This window comes from Rutilus rutilus, assembly GCF_951802725.1.
Source record: "Rutilus rutilus genome assembly, chromosome: 13".
NCBI classification, from domain to species: Eukaryota; Metazoa; Chordata; class Actinopteri; order Cypriniformes; family Leuciscidae; genus Rutilus; species Rutilus rutilus.
In genome coordinates, this window is record NC_140218.1 from 27,935,482 (window position 1) to 27,952,069 (window position 16,588).

The 16,588-nt window shown below is 38.4% G+C and overlaps 1 protein-coding gene across 1 annotated transcript in view; it reads right to left on the bottom strand.

The window, feature by feature from the left end:
• Positions 1-1,018: 1,018 nt before the first annotated feature.
• The window catches only part of LOC311302985 (uncharacterized protein), a gene marked incomplete at its 5' end in the record, with an annotated part of 130,476 nt that continues 114,906 nt past the window's right edge, over positions 1,019-16,588 (bottom strand). Inside the window, 4 exons of the mRNA XM_084429188.1 lie at positions 1,019-1,592; positions 5,140-5,283; positions 9,493-9,642; positions 11,441-11,584. Coding sequence (XP_084285314.1) covers positions 1,576-1,592; positions 5,140-5,283; positions 9,493-9,642; positions 11,441-11,584 — 455 coding nt within the window. The 3' untranslated portion in view covers positions 1,019-1,575. The remainder of the gene's footprint in view (positions 1,593-5,139; positions 5,284-9,492; positions 9,643-11,440; positions 11,585-16,588) is intronic.

The window sequence follows — 16,588 nt, forward strand, 5'->3', positions numbered from 1 at the left end:
AACTCAGCCACTGTGTCTTCAGCGGTTCAGATTTAGAAACATCAAAATGACTGTTGTGTTCCTTATTACACCCAAGAACAGAACACCACAATCGCTTAGACGCCATTCTGCTACGATTGACAGCTCGCTCACGAGCGAGGGCAGGTCTGTGTTGAAACGCTGCTGTCAATCAACAATCGTGGGAGGGGCGTCGATTTTGTGACGTCACAAAATCGAACGCTTGATTTGAGAAAGGGGAAAACATACAAGGAGATTAAAAAAAAAAAACACTGGATGGATTTTTATCATTTTATGATGGTTGTGTACAGGCACTGCCAACACACATTTCAGTACAATCAACTTGTAAAAGTGCATGTACTATTACCCTTTAAGAAAGCCAAATCAGGCCACCAAAAGAAAGGAAAGACAGGAGAAGGAAAGAAAACAAAATGAGGGGAAACAATTGGTAACTGACTTCTTTTCAAAGAAAGGTGAGCACAAACTAGAACACGAAATCTATAGTGCTAAACTCCTTGAATATCTCCTTGATCGTTAGTGCTCAGAGTTAACTGAGACAACCCATTGAAGGAGCAGAACATACACTTTCAGATGATAATTTGGGTAATCTGAGGTAGGCTAAATAAATAAACTGTACACACTAATAATGCTGTTTGCATACAACACACCATTATAATAGCCTAATTTGAAACCTGTTATTTATACAAAAAAAAATTGTAATATAATTTAGCTTAAACTTAGTAACCACAGTAAAGTAGGCTAGAGTGTTGGGAAAGAAGGCTTGAAATACGTGGTTGGGGGTGAAATGGGGGATGGTTGAGGAACATGGGGCCCATCAGGACTGCCTATCCCTATAGGCCTGGGATCTTGTGCTATGCCCCTGTATGGGTCTTCTTTTAGACACCTACAGATTTGGACTTCTCTCCACTTGTTCCACTTCAGCACTATCACTAGAGAATAGAAGTAAGATCTTTAGTGTCTAGCCTGAGACCCAGCAGTGATCAGAAAGACTCCAAATGATGCCTTTGAATATGCTTTATTCACGGCCGGGAGGACCTCATATCAATCACAGAGAATCCCACCGGCAAAAAGAATACAACAGTTTAAATGGGATAGGTAGGCTACATGACAACGGTAACACGACTCATTACATCATCTTTCTCTAATATGATTAGTACCTACATATGTGCAATTCAGAAACACCCGGCAAAGCATATTAGTTTTTTTTTTTATTACTTCAGCTTGTTGCTAAGGTCATGGGGTTATGTTTAATTAGCCATCTAGCCATGTCCATATGCTTCCGTTATTTCAACACACTAATTTTGGCTAAAGTTTTAGTACATTTTTTTCTCAAAAGCATACAAATATTATGCATGCAAGAGAAGAGAGAAAAAAATTAAGCACTGAATTGATTCAAGTAAAAGAAAGTATGTACTATGCTAAATCATTCTCATAACTCTTTCTTTTGGTTAAATCAGAAGTTTCACTGCATGCATGATCAGAGGTGTTGAGCAGCATTTCTGTCCGGCAGGGCACTGACCATCATGGGAACAGTATTCGGCACACACTGGATTCCCTTCAGTAGGGCATATAGCCTATATGGATAGAGATTCAGATTTAGTCTGGCCATTTAGTGACATTAAGTGTCAGATGTACAGCACAAAACACTCAAGGCATGAATAGCTAGTTTTAGCTAGTAACTTCAATGAAAATTGTTGATGTTATCGGATTTTCAGGTGAGATTCTCAATTCATTCAGTTAACGGACAACTCTGAGGTAAAGTGTTCAGACTGCAGACTCAGCAACGATTGTATTTAATTGTAGGCTACAGTACAATATAGTACAGACATTATCTTAATTTCATAATGTCCTTAAACATAACAATATTGCTGGCCATAAACTGAGAAAGTGCGCGTCCCATGTACGAGGTCTCGAGTTGTCCAAGACGCGATGCGGCGCAGTGCTTCTCGTCCGGTGTGCGACCCCCTTTACAGAGTGAATTACATTGTAAAGCCACCCTGTGGCTGAAACAGTGCTATAGTCCGAATTCAGGTACTTTTGACACAAAATAATAATAATAATTATTAGAAAATGATGCACACCCGAGGTGGTAATGCAGTCACGACGCGAATGTGCATTATTTTCTTCTAATTCAACGGACCTGACCCGAGTCAATTAGCTATTCCCCTTATCGTTGTTTAGAAAACATGGAAATAATTTGTTGTTATTGTTTACTATATTTATTTTCTTGGTCAGTGTCATCGTGGGTTTTGGTTATTTTGCTTTGTAGGCTGTAAGGACCTTTGAAATAACTGAAATAATTTGAAAATAATTGCACACCTTAGATCGTTTGTCGACCAATCAGATTCAAGCATTCAACAACCCAGTAATATGCACCTTTTCCTGAAGAGGCTACTGCGTTTTGAATACTATGGAATGCCAGACCTGACATAATAAATAAATAAATACGTAAATAAATATACGAAGAAATGTAAAAAATAAAATAAAAATAAGAGTATTTATACTTTTATTTCTTTATTTATGTATAATTGTATTTATTTCCACATTTATTTATTTTTTCATTTATTTAGATATCAATATCAAATTTATTTTTAGAACACAGTTCCAGTAGTGGGATTGAATGTGAGATTGAATAAGTGCACTCAATAACGTCCACTATTTAAAGTTTTTTGGCTTTTAGTATGAATATGTTAGCCTTACTGTTATAAGCTAGTGTGCTCCAAAACAATGACAAAAGTTGCATTTATAAGACCACACCCAACGTTGAAAATGAAAATCAGATTGATGTTAATCTCCAACGTTGGACAGACGTTGTATTGTGGTTGAAAATGAAAATCACGTTGACTTTCAACTCGACTTTCATTTCCAACCAAACTGCAACCCCTGCAACCAAAATCATCCTCTGACTGACATTACTACTTTCTACTCAAGGACTGTGAGAATTGTAGTGGAGTAAAAAGTACAATATTTGTCTTTCAAATGTAGTGAAGTTAAAGTAAAATGATTCCAGAAAAAAATAATACTCAAGTAAAGTACAGATACTCAAAAAGTGTACTTAAGTACAGTACTCAAGTAAATGTACTTTGTTACTGCCCACCTCTGCTCTTCAGTATATATTGGTGTGCCTTAAGCAGTCATTCTGAACCAGTAATCATGTTTTGACAATTCTGCAGGGATGGGATAATTCTTTCCATTTTTTATTACTTTTTAAACCTTTTAAAATGCCATAAATTGTGTATGACAGATATGATCATAATTTATTATGCATTGATTCATATTTATAAATGATAAATTAATAAATAACATTAAAGGTACAATATGCAAGATTTTCTGCCGCTAGAGGGCGCTACATTCCAAACAACAACAACGGCGTAGCTTGATGACGATGTGAAGGAGCGTGGAATGATGGGAACTGTCGTTTTCAACTCCACAGTGGATGTAAATCAGTCAGACGGGAATCGAAAAATCATGTTCATGGATGAGGTAAAGTTCTATTTTTATAAATGTTGCGTTTAATGACATGCTTTTTTTGGCGAGGGGGGCATGGTTCAGAGCGGTCTGTAACGGGAGAGAGAGAAACGAGACAAGCGGCTGTGTCTTATTGCAGTAATTGGCGTGGAGAGACCGCTTATAAGCCGCGAGAGAGATGGACTGAGGACTCGTACGAGAGACTGGAGAGAAAATTGGACACAGAGAAAGAAAACCGGTGGATCCAAGCTCTCATTTTTGAACTGTTTTGTGCCGTCGCGGTTGCCACGGTGAATGCGCGACTTTGTTTTGTTTTATTTTAATAAAGTACGAGTCCCAGTCACGCCGACCCGTCTTCTTCCTTCCTGACTCTTGAACCTCATCACACTTTTATTTCATTAAAATGAATTAACCGCAAGAAAAGTAAGGTTTAATACTAAATTGGTTATCATAGATGTTACTGTATGTCGAATTCATTGTTGTGATAACGCCGCGCAGTTTTACGTGTTCTAAACAATTGTTGTAAAAGTACATTTGAACATACCCACATCATTTGCCAAAATACTGATTAATCTTTATGTATAACACATGCTATATTTATTTACATGGCCATAAACACCAGACGTGATAAACAATGTCAATGAACTAAACACAAATCTAAAGCAATAATACTTTCCTTACATAAACATAACTATTACCGAATGATACATTTGGAAAATATAAAATTAAGCATGATTTGTCGACAGAACAAGCTGCAATAAGTAAAGAATAATTGTGTTCCATAACGACTGCACGAAACAAGTTAACGTTTGTTGCTTGATAGACGCTACAACTACAACTTCCGCATTTATCCAGGACTCCACGCAGTACGAGCGGAAACCGAGGGTATTGCGGATATGACGCCATTGGTGACTCCCAGCTCACCCCTGCTCACACGCCCCGTTTCCTTGGTTAAAATCACAATTTTCTCACGATTTAAAAATAGTTGGAAACATTTGGGATATTGTAAATAATCAACTTAACAAAATCTATAACACTGGCCTTGAGATTTTGGGATTTTAATGCAAAAATCTTACATATTGTACCTTTAATTATAATCTATGAATTAATCTGTCTAATATGGTATACAAATATAATAGTTACTTGTCTACCAAGCTCTGACAATGTATGCAATATTATATTAAGAGATTATCCAAATTTAAAAACAAAAAACCAATAGGCGATACACCTTTAAAAGCACGGATTTGTCTGTCACGGTATAACGTTACTGCTTTAAGACAGAAGTCCACCAAAGTTTGCGTGAGCAAATGAAACTGTGCAGTTCGCCTTACATTCATCATTAGTTACTGGACAGACATCTATATCTATTTTACGAACACTTAACGTAATGCGTAAATGCGCGTAACTAACGTAAATCAAGCAAGCTAGTATGCATAGGCCACGAAGTGTTGGTGAAATAACACATTAGCGGACCGGAGAGAATAATATTGATTTTTTTCCAGAAAACCTCTTGCACAAAATAAATTCAAGCACTTTCAAGGACCTGCATCTATGTATGTTTATTTTCAAAAACTTTCCAGGGGCTTTTTTTTCCTATTCACAAACTTTCAAGGATTTCAAGGACCCGTGGGAACCTTGCATAATAAATAATACCTGTAACTGGAGGCATACATTCATGTCCACATCCTGTGCTGCAGCATTTCTCATTGTTGGGACAGTCACTGTCATCGGCACAGAACTCGTTGTCACACATTGCTTTTTTGTAATAACTGCTTGGACACACTCCAGGCTTTGCTGCTATACAAACACATGACAGAGAAACCATATCATTGAATGTCTTTTTCACTGGGGTTTTTGGTTCTTTTGCTGTTGTTGCTGTGCTGTAAGGACCTGCCTGGAACTACTTTAGCCGTGTGTTTCCATGTTATTAATTACACACCTTAGAACGTTTGTCAACAAATCAGATTAATCTAATCTAATCTAATCTAATATAATATAATATAATATAATATAATATGATATAATATAATATAATATAATATAATATAATATAATATAATATAATATAATATAATATAATATAATATAATATAATATAAAAATACCTGTAACTGGAGCTATACATTGAAGTCCACATCCAATGCTGCAGCATTTCTCATTGTTGGCACAGTCAAAAACTATTTCAGTCTTTCTACTTTAAAATGTTTTATTCAATGTGTATTCTATAAATTCCCCTGAACACACTGTAAAAAAAATGCGGTCTCTGTAGACACCACAGGCTCCACAAACAGCAACAAAAACAAACTGGGCTCACCCGCACCACGAAACACAACAAACAGTGTTCCAGCCAATAACTGGCAAGAAGTATTTGAGGGTGGGGTTTGGGGGGTTAGTGCGCGTACACATGAAGGGGGTGTGGAGGAGAGAGAAGCATGAAGAGGGAAGTTTGAATTATGGCCGACACACGACCAAAGAGACGATGTTCCGATGAACAAATTGCAAAGAAGAGGGACAAGGATAAGGAACGCGCAAAGTACAGAATTTACATCGGAAAAACCTTCGAAAGGTGGCGAGAACTCCGCCGGCAGAAGGGATTACAATCCGACATTCAGTTGCTCTGTTTTTGCAGAACAGGTAAATCCATCTTTCTTTCTAAATTTACGTTCATGTTCACCAAACCAACACAAGCATGCAATTAGCTAGAACTATGCAGTCAGCATTAACTTTGGTGAATACAACATTCAACATATACACTCACCTAAAGGATTATTAGGAACACCATACTAATACTGTGTTTGACCCCCTTTCGCCTTCAGAACTGCCTTAATTCTACGTGGTATTGATTCAACAAGGTGCTGAAAGCATTCTTTAGAAATGTTGGCCCATATTGATAGGTTAGCATCTTGCAGTTGATGGAGATTTGTGGGATGCACATCCAGGGCACGAAGCTCCCGTTCCACCACATCCCAAAGATGCTCTATTGGGTTGAGATCTGGTGACTGTGGGGGCCATTTTAGTACAGTGAACTCATTGTCATGTTCAAGAAACCAATTTGAAATGATTCGAACTTTGTGACATGGTGCATTATCCTGCTGGAAGTAGCCACCAGAGGATGGGTACATGGTTGTCATAAAGGGATGGACATGGTCAGAAACAATGCTCAGGTAGGCCGTGGCATTTAAAAGATGCCCAATTGGCACTAAGGGGCCTAAAGTGCGCCAAGAAAACATCCCCCACACCATTACACCACCTCCACCAGCCTGCACAGTGGTAACAAGGCATGATGGATCCATGTTCTCATTCTGTTTACGCCAAATTCTGACTCTACCATCTGAATGTCTCAACAGAAATCGAGACTCATCAGACCAGGCAACATTTTTCCAGTCTTCAACTATCCAATTTTGGTGAGCTCGTGCAAATTGTAGACTCTTTTTCCTATTTGTAGTGGAGATGAGTGGTACCCGGTGGGGTCTTCTGCTGTTGTAGCCCATCCGCCTCAAGGTTGTGCGTGTTGTGGCTTCACAAATGCTTTGCTGCATACCTCGGTTGTAACGAGTGGTTATTTCAGTCAAAGTTGTTCTTCTATCAGCTTGAATCAGTCGGCCCATTCTCCTCTGACCTCTAGCATCAACAAGGCATTTTCGCCCACTGCCGCATACTGGATGTTTTTCCCCTTTCACACCATTCTTTGTAAACCCTAGAAATGGTTGTGCGTGAAAATCCCAGTAACTGAGCAGATTGTGAAATACTCAGACCGGCCCGTCTGGCACCAACAACCATGCCACGCTCAAAATTGCTTAAATCACCTTTCTTTCCCATTCTGACATTCAGTGTGGAGTTCAGGAGATTGTCTTGACCAGGACCACACCCCTAAATGCATTGAAGCAACTGCCATGTGATTGGTTGATTAGATAATTTCATTAATGAGAAATTGAACAGGTGTTCCTAATAATCCTTTAGGTGAGTGTATGTTAGCGATCAATCTCTATTGTAAAAGATCAAGCAAATTCACAGTAGGGCGACAATTTGTGTGAATGATTGTTTTCACCCACTGTTTGTTATGAATTTGAATGTTCAATAGATAGGCTATTGACAACTTTGACTAAATTTGTTTACGATGACGCCATTGTTTATGCTCACTGGGAACCGCGAAGCTAACGTTATCTTGCTATTATTACGTCCTTGTATGGGAGCTATAGTTATAACCTCAGGTGGCGAAACATTTTTAATATAATGTTTCTCTTTTTCTGCATTCTGTTCTGCAATATATAAAAGCATTTATCTAACTTGGCGACATTACACATTGAATGAAGTATCAGTAAAACTCAACTTTGTTTGTAGTGACTACTTTGACTTTCCTTTATGCCGGAAGGGAGGGGAGGAGGGAGGAGACGGGATGAGGAGGAGGGAGGGTCTAGCTAGCCTCCGTTTTGTTTGACAACAATTCGAACGTCAACAAGAAGTTACGTCTCCCGACATCGCTTAGAGCACCTTTAACAATATTTCGCAGTTTTTACTGCATTTGTCATATAAGAATTTTTACACTTTTCCACAATCTACTCCATAAAATGACAGGAGATGTCAATTTCCTGAAAGGACAAATACTATAAGCACTAGAAAGGCACCATAAAAGCAGTACACATTCTGCACTATATTCTAAGTCTTGGTGACAACTCTTCTGCTTGGACACACTCCTGGATTTGCTGTTATACAGACACATGACAGAGAAGCCATATCACTGTATGCTGAATGTCTTTTTCACTGGGGTTTTTTGGTTCTTTTGCTGTTGTTGCTTTAAGGACCTTTGAAATAACTAAAATCATTTGGCGAAGTGATATGGACATACAGGTAATGCGGTAAAGATCTGCCTGGATCTACTTTAGCCATGCGTTTCCCTGAAAATAATTGCACACCAATCAGATTAATATAATATAATAATTTTTTAGGTGAGAATGTAGTTATTTAAACCTCAAATATGTGACTTATTTATAAACATAGCACATATTTGACCATTTGTTTAAATGTTTTTTAAGAGATTGAGCTCCAGACCGTCAGCGGCCATTCAGCGCTCATGAACCCGCAGAGAACAGCTTTATCTTGGCCAGTCCTTCTGGAATTTGCCGCTGGTTCTTATGTAGATAGTGTTTAAACATGAGGTATAATTCATTTTGGGTATACTGTATAAGAATAATTCATCTATTACTTGTTCCAGAGCAAATCAATTTGCCTAAAGGTAGTTTCATAACTATATTTTTTATTTAACTGAAATCCTGTAGCTACTATAACTAGCTCTGCTTTTGTACTTTTGACTGAACTGTTTGCTTGTGTTTATTTTCTATTGTACAAATACTTTTTTAGTGAAAGGTCGAAACAAGGTTGTAAACAATAAGACGCAACCCACAAATGCATTGATTAGCGCTATCATGGGAAATGCTCTTAACTGTTAAAAGGACAAAGACAAAGATTCACTTTCATCAGCAGACATTCAAACTGATTTGTGATTATTACTATTAGATTGACCTGAAGAATATTAGCTAGATGGAGGTAATGCACTCGTTTTGACGATCTATCTCTCATAATATTCTACTCTACATAAAACAATAAGCTTCGATGAAGTCTCAGCGTTCCTTCGTTGCTAGTTCTAAAGTGACGTTTTACAATTAGTAACGGAGGGTTGGGCTCAACTGTCAAACTGTCAACTGGAGATTTGAATCCGTGGCAGAAGGAAATAGTTCTGCACAAAAGATGGGTTTAAAGACCCTCCATTGTTGTTTCTTATTTATTTACACACTTGTGCCGTCAAACTGTTGTACAAACACAACATCACACTGGTAGCCGTGCGATATGGCTATATATCAGAACGCTGTGATTACCTACGGCACTCCGCCACAGCCATGCTGATATACAGCCATATCGCACTGCTAGAGTGAGATATTGCTTTAATATAATTTAATATAATATAATATAATATAATATAATATAATATAATATAATATAATATATTACCTGTAACTGGAGCTATACACTGAAGTCCACATCCATTGTTGCAGCATTTCTCATTGGTGGCACAGTCACTGTCATCGACACACGACACGAAACTTATCCAGGCACACATTCCTGGTTTATATTTTGTGCTTGGACACACTCCTGGCTTTACTGTTATACAGACACATGACAGAGAAGCCAAATCACTGAATGCTGAATGCAATTTTCACTGTAAAAAAAGATTTCTGGAAGTTATTGGAATACGTTTTTCAACAAAGAACTATTTCAGTCTTTTCAGATCCAGATTTTCAGTCTTTTCAGATCCTTATGTCCACCCTCTCATCACTGGGCATCACAGGAACTTCCCTCCACTGGTTCGAGTCCTATCTCACAGGCAGGTCCTTCAGGGTCACATGGAGAGGCGAAGTATCTAAAGCACATCAACTGACCACAGGGGTTCCTCAGGGTTCAGTTCTTGGACCCTTGCTCTTCATCTACACCACATCACTGGGACACATCATACAGGCACATGGTTTCTCCTACCACTGCTATGCTGACGACACACAGCTCTTCCTCTCATTTCAACCAGATGATCACAGCAGCTGCATGGATCTCAAGCTGTCTGGCGGACATCTCGTCATGGATGAAGGAACATCACCTGCAGCTCAACCTGGCAAAGACTGAGCTTCTCGTCCTCCCTGCCAATCCATCTCTACAACACGACTTCACTATCCAGCTAGATTCATCATCAATCACCCCATCAAGGTCGGTCAGAAATCTTGGAGTAATTTGATGACCAGCTGACCTTCACAGATCACATTTCAAAGACAGCTCGATCATGCAGGTTTGCACTGCATAACATCGGGAAGATCAGGCCTTTCCTAACGGAGCATGCAACACAACTTCTCGTCCATGCCCTGGTCATTTCTAGGCTTGACTACTGCAATGCTCTTCTGGCTGGACTTCCATCATGTGCAACTAAACCTCTACAAATGATTCAGAATGCTGCAGCTCGTCTTGTCTTCAACGAGCCCAAGAGGGCCCACGTCACTCCTCTGTTCATCTCCCTGCACTGGCTACCACTCGCAGCTCGCATCAAGTTCAAGGCATTGACGCTTGCTTACAGATCTATCACAGGCTCAGCTCCCTCCTACTTTCACTCGCTCCTACGAGTCTACATCCCTACCAGAAGCCTACGATCGGTCAACGAGTGACGTCTCGTGGTTCCATCACAGAAAGCCACAAAATCATTTTCCAGAACATTCTCACTCACAGTTCCATGCTGGTGGAATGCTCTCCCCACCCTCATCCGGAATGCAGAATCTCTGGCAACTTTCAAAAGACAGCTGAAAACTCATCTCTTCCGTGAGCACTTAACCTCATAAAAAATAAAAAATTCTCTCCTTTTTCCTTTAAATCCTCACTTATCGGGCTTATGCTACTCTGAACAATGCCTGAACTTCGTATTTTGAGCACTTCTTGCGTTGTTTCTTGCCTCTTCCCGATGACTCGCTTAATTTAGTCCTAATTTGTAAGTCGCTGTGGACAAAAGCATCTGCTAAATGACTAAATGTAAAAGTAAATGTTTTCTTCACTACTTCACTAGCCATTTCTGATCTAAAACTGTTTCTGATCTAAAGCAGGAAACACCTTGAGTGTCCATTATTTTCTAATAATTCAACGGACCGGAGTCAATTAGTCTGCTTATAATTACAGTATTTCCAAAAAACATGGAAATAATTTGTTGTTTTTATCCTAGTGCTTACTATATTCATTTGCTTGGTCAGTGTCGTCGTGGGTTTTGGTTCTTTTGCTGTTGTTGCTGTAAGGACCTTTGAAATTACTGAAATCATTTGGCGAAGTGATATGGACCAATCATATTCAAGTATTCTACAGCCCCATACTGTTATGAAATGTAATGTTGTAATGTAATGTATTAGTATAGCTATATAATTTAATATAAAAATACCTGTAACTGGAGCCATACACTGAAGTCCACATCCATTGCTGCAGCATTTCTCATTGTTGGCACAGTCACTGTCATCGGCACATGGCACGAAACGTATCCGGGCACACTTTCTTGGTATTCTGAATGGACACACTCCTGGGTTTGCTGTTATACAGACACATGACAGAGCGAAAGCCATATCACTGAATGTCTTTTTCACTGGGGTTTTTGGTTCTTTTGCTGTTGTTGCTGTAAGGACCTTTGAAATAACTGAAATCCTTTCGTGAAGTGATATGGACATATAGGTAATGCGGTCAAGACCTGCCTGGAACTACTTTAGCCGTTGGTTTGCCTGAAAATAATTACACACCTTAGAACGTTCATCAACCAATCAGATTAATATAATATAATATAATTCAGGCCTGACATTATCACATTAACACATCAACGTCAAGTTTTGAAGGGACAAAAGAGAATTTTACTTGCCTGATCGGACAAGTAGTGCTAGCCTGATTAAAACGTCAACAAAAAAATAACTAGGGAGTCACTAAAACGAGAGAATGATTCTGATTTTATTAACGTTACATTAATAGTAAGTTACTATCGATAGTGGATGATAAATGTATTACTAACTAACAGTAACAAGGTTGTGCTGTTGAGGCTCGCGCTGCCCATCAAGGAGAAATATGGAAACTAATGAGCTCAGCTCACAACGAAACTCAGTTAACAACATGCTGCTGATAAAAAGTTTAAAGAGTTTTTATATTTTTAACACATGATACAGTTAAAGGGACTGTGTGTAGGAATTTCTCCCATCTAGTGGTGAAATTGTATTTTGCATTCAAACGAATAATGCTCTCCAGCGCCTCACTTTTTCAAATGCGCGTTGCATCTACGGTAGCCGTTATGTACTAAAAAGCTATGACAGGATGTCTTATAATAGCACTTCGAGTTTTTCTTCGGGTGAACAGGTTTGTTATTTAAAACAAACTGAAACTTGAAACAATGAAAAAAAGAATGTTACAGTATGAATTACTGACTGTGAAAAACATTAACTATGGTAATTAGTAGTAATGCCTTCTTTACTCGTTATATTTTTTGAAGTACGTGCATTGTTAGATATCATCATCATCAGAGCCTTCTTTAACCTTACTTTACTCAATAGCTGCATGGGCGTCAGTTTGGTTTGAAATGTGCTGGGTACAGAGACCCACAGGGCTGGACTGGGACAAAAAATCGGCCCGGGCATTTTTGCCCAGACCGGCCCACTATATGATCAAACACCACCCATCTTTGCACGCCCTTAATTATATGCATACCAACTCCTATTCATTAAAACCACTATATGCCATGTAATGAGTGAGTATAGGAACGAGTGAGAGTTAACACATGAAATAAGTCAAAATTTGATATTTATTAATACAGTTGAACTACTCCACAGTGCTGAATCCTAAAACAAGCTTTAAGTGGCTCTGGCATAGCAATACAAGTGTTTCTTACAGGATTTTTGTTAAAACTATGGTTGGATCTTGGTCCTTCTAGGGGGGTTCGGGGGCATGCCTCCCCCGTGAGAAAATTTTGTGCATTTTAATGTTAAATTCATCAATCTGGTGCACTTTGAGAGTTCAAAATTAAAAGCTCCAACCCATATTCAGTGGGCAAATTAAACAAAGAAAAATTCAAACCTCTTTTAGTTACAGTGTCTACATTACACCTACTACATAATAATAGTTATAATATTAATCCAATGACAGTAATGGCCATATTTTGTAAAACAAATGCACTAAAAAATAAAGGACACTTTCATAATTAGTGTTGTACCAATTTCTATACTTGAAAGAGATAAGCACATGATCTTTTATTTTGACGCAAACTGCATCAATCTTTTATTTTGGCGGAAAACATGGTTTACAAACGCCTGTCATTAAATTTCTAGTGAATTGCGGTAATCGTCAACTATGCAGATGTGGAAATAATCTACACTCATGACATGTCCTAGTTTTGAAAGTAGTTCTGCTTACCGCGGACTCTACACTCTCTGATCTCTCTCCTGATCCTCCGTCCTCACTATCATCATCTGCCACAGGAGCTGATGAAGGTCAGAAAACATATATTTTGACACAGTTTACAGTGTCTGCTTTAAGGGCCTGGTTATATTTTTTCCCGCTATTTATCTGCACATTCCTTGCGTTTCTTCTCCATCTATTTTGACAGATACACACTGACACTGCTGCACGCTCGCTCACTCGTTTAAAGTTGTGATTGGGCCAGCCCAGTGTCAATCAAGAAAAGAGCCAATGGGCCGCTGATCTACGTGTTTCATGGGCTGGTCTGTCAGAAAAAAAAACTAACACTGACTTTGACCAATGCATTACACTGGCACAAACCCAGCGCCGCCAATTAAGCAAAACAAAACAAAACGAATGGGCCGCCGATGTACAAATTTTATGGGCCGTTAAAAAAAAAAAAAAAAAAAAAAAAAAAAAAAATGAGTATGAGATGTATCGGCCCAAAAAGCACGTCGGCCCACCGGGCAAATGCCCGGTATGCCCTATGGCCAGTCCAGCCATGGAGACCCATTAGGAAGTGCTTTTTTTTTTTTTTTTTTTTCTCTCTCTTTTTCGCAGGTCATGTTTTGAAATACGCTGTCCTGTAGCTAAGATTACTAATGAAAATAAATCAAAATGTATACAAAAATGTGATGTCCGACTCGTTTTATGAAGAAGAAAGCCTTAAGTTTTCAAAAAGCATTAGACATATGACCCACTATTCTGCTTCAGAAACCATGTTGACAATATGACATGACGCGGTTTAATGTACCTAAACAATCATTACCAAATTTCTCTCTCATATTGCTCCTCATAACCACTGAAAACGGTCAAAAAAATCGAACCTAAAGTCAAATTATTATGGATGTTATATGACACTAAGCGTTTCAGCTTCACATTTTCAGCAGAGCAGCGGAGCGGCTGTGGGTTGACTCCACACGGTTCTCATGGGCTTTATACTAACGTGAAAAAGCCTTACGTGGTTTAATGTACCCAAACAACGAGCACCAAATTTCTCTCTCATATTGCTCCTCAAACCACTGAAAACTGTACAAAAAAAAATCGAACCCAAAGTCTAATAATTATGGACGTTATCTGAAAAAAGTGGTGGGTACAAAATGACTCATGACGAAATCTGGTGGGTACGCGTGTATGCTTGTAATTAAGACCATAACATTGACTTACCTGTCGAGAAGAAAGCAGGCAACTTCAGGGTCTCTTTTGACAGCTTTCTCCTGCATTAGCTATCCCGACATTGATTCACGTTTCCTTTTACGGTCTATTTTTGACTTTTTCGACGACGAGGACTCATCCTGTGACTCAGCATATGTATGAATGAACGGTGTATAAATAACCGTGCAGTGCATCCTTTTAAACTTGCCGCGGCAGTGACAAGCGCCTCTCACTGCTCTGCTCCTCCGCTTCTGCTGGCTTCAGTCACGTGACGCTGGTTCTGAACGAAAACGCGTTGTGGAAACGCGTTGGCCTAGTACTTTTTGTCCCTCTCTGCTATTATAGTTTTTCAAGATGGCGGAACTACATGGAAGCCTCCGTGGACCTACCCGTCCCATGTATATAAAGATAATAAATTCTTCGTTTACGAGGATTAGTCTGATCATTGGCATAGGTATTTGTACACCATTGAGGGCATATTTATTAATAAAAATATTGATTTTAGATAATAAAATACCTAAAAAGCTACACATTGTCCCTTTAAGCAACCTCACACGACGAGTGCTGTTTTCCTGAATACCATCATGATTGAAAATGTGACATTGATTTCATACAACAGTTCAATAAACAGTTAAAATGAAGTCTCTTACATTTTAGACGAAATATTGACTGTTTTTGTTCTGTTTCAGCGGCGAAAATAATTCCAAACAAAGATCACAGCAGAACTGATATATCACAGGAACACTTAACAGTGTTCTCATTACTGAATGATTCATCGTTTTGAACGAAACTGTTGAGTCAAACATTCAATAACCCATGCATAAATAACTGCAAATGATTTAATTTGATCAGCCCTACCTAGGGTAATAACCCTATAGTGTCTTATTATTCTAATTTAATTTATTGATCAAATTTAGGAATTTAACATTAAAGATTAAGCATACATTGAATAAGATGTATGGGAGATTTCTTAAAGGATTTTTCCTTTAAAGGGGCAGATATGAAAATATGCAGATTTAAATATATCAAAGATGATTGAACACTGATGAGAATATTGCTTCAGAATAGGTTTTTCTTTTTTTTCTTTTTTTCAGACAAGCAACTGTTTTACTCGGACAAGTGAATGACAGATTTACTTGTCCAAAGGACCAGCACATGAAAAGGCTCAATGTCGAGCCCTGAAAATATTTTTTTAGGTGAGAATGTAATTTAGACCTCAAATATGTGACCTATATAGCATAGCGCACATTTGACCATTTGTTTAAATGTTTTGATTGAGCTCCAGACCGTCAGCGGCCATTCAGCGCTCATGAACCCGCAGAGAACAGCTTTATCTTGGCCAGTCCTTCTGGAATTTGCCGCTGGTTCTTATGTAGATAGTGTTCAAACATGAGGTATAATTAATTTTGGGTATATAAGATTTATTCATCTATTACTTGTTCCAGAGCAAATCAATTTGCATAAAGGTAGTTTCATAACTATATTTGTATTTAACTGAAATCCTGTAACTACTATAACTAGCTCTGCTTTTGTACTTTTGACTGAACTGTTTGCTTGTGTTTATTTCCTATTGTACAAATACTTTTTTAGTGAAAGGTCGAAACAAGGTTGTAAACAATAAGACGCAACCCCACAAATGCATTGACTAGCGCTATCATGGGAAATGCTCTTAACTGTTAAAAGGACAAAGACAAAGATTCACTTTCCTCAGCGGACATTCAAACTGATTTGTGATTATTACTATTAGATTGACCTGAAGAATATTAGCTAGATGGAGGTAATGCACTCGTTTTGACGATCTATCTCTCATAATATTCTACTCTACATAAAACAATAAGCTTCGATGAAGTCTCAGCGTTCCTTCGTTGCTAGTTCTAAAGTGACGTTTTACAATTAGTAACGGAGGGTTGGGCTCAACTGTCAAACTGTCAACTGGAGATTTGAATCC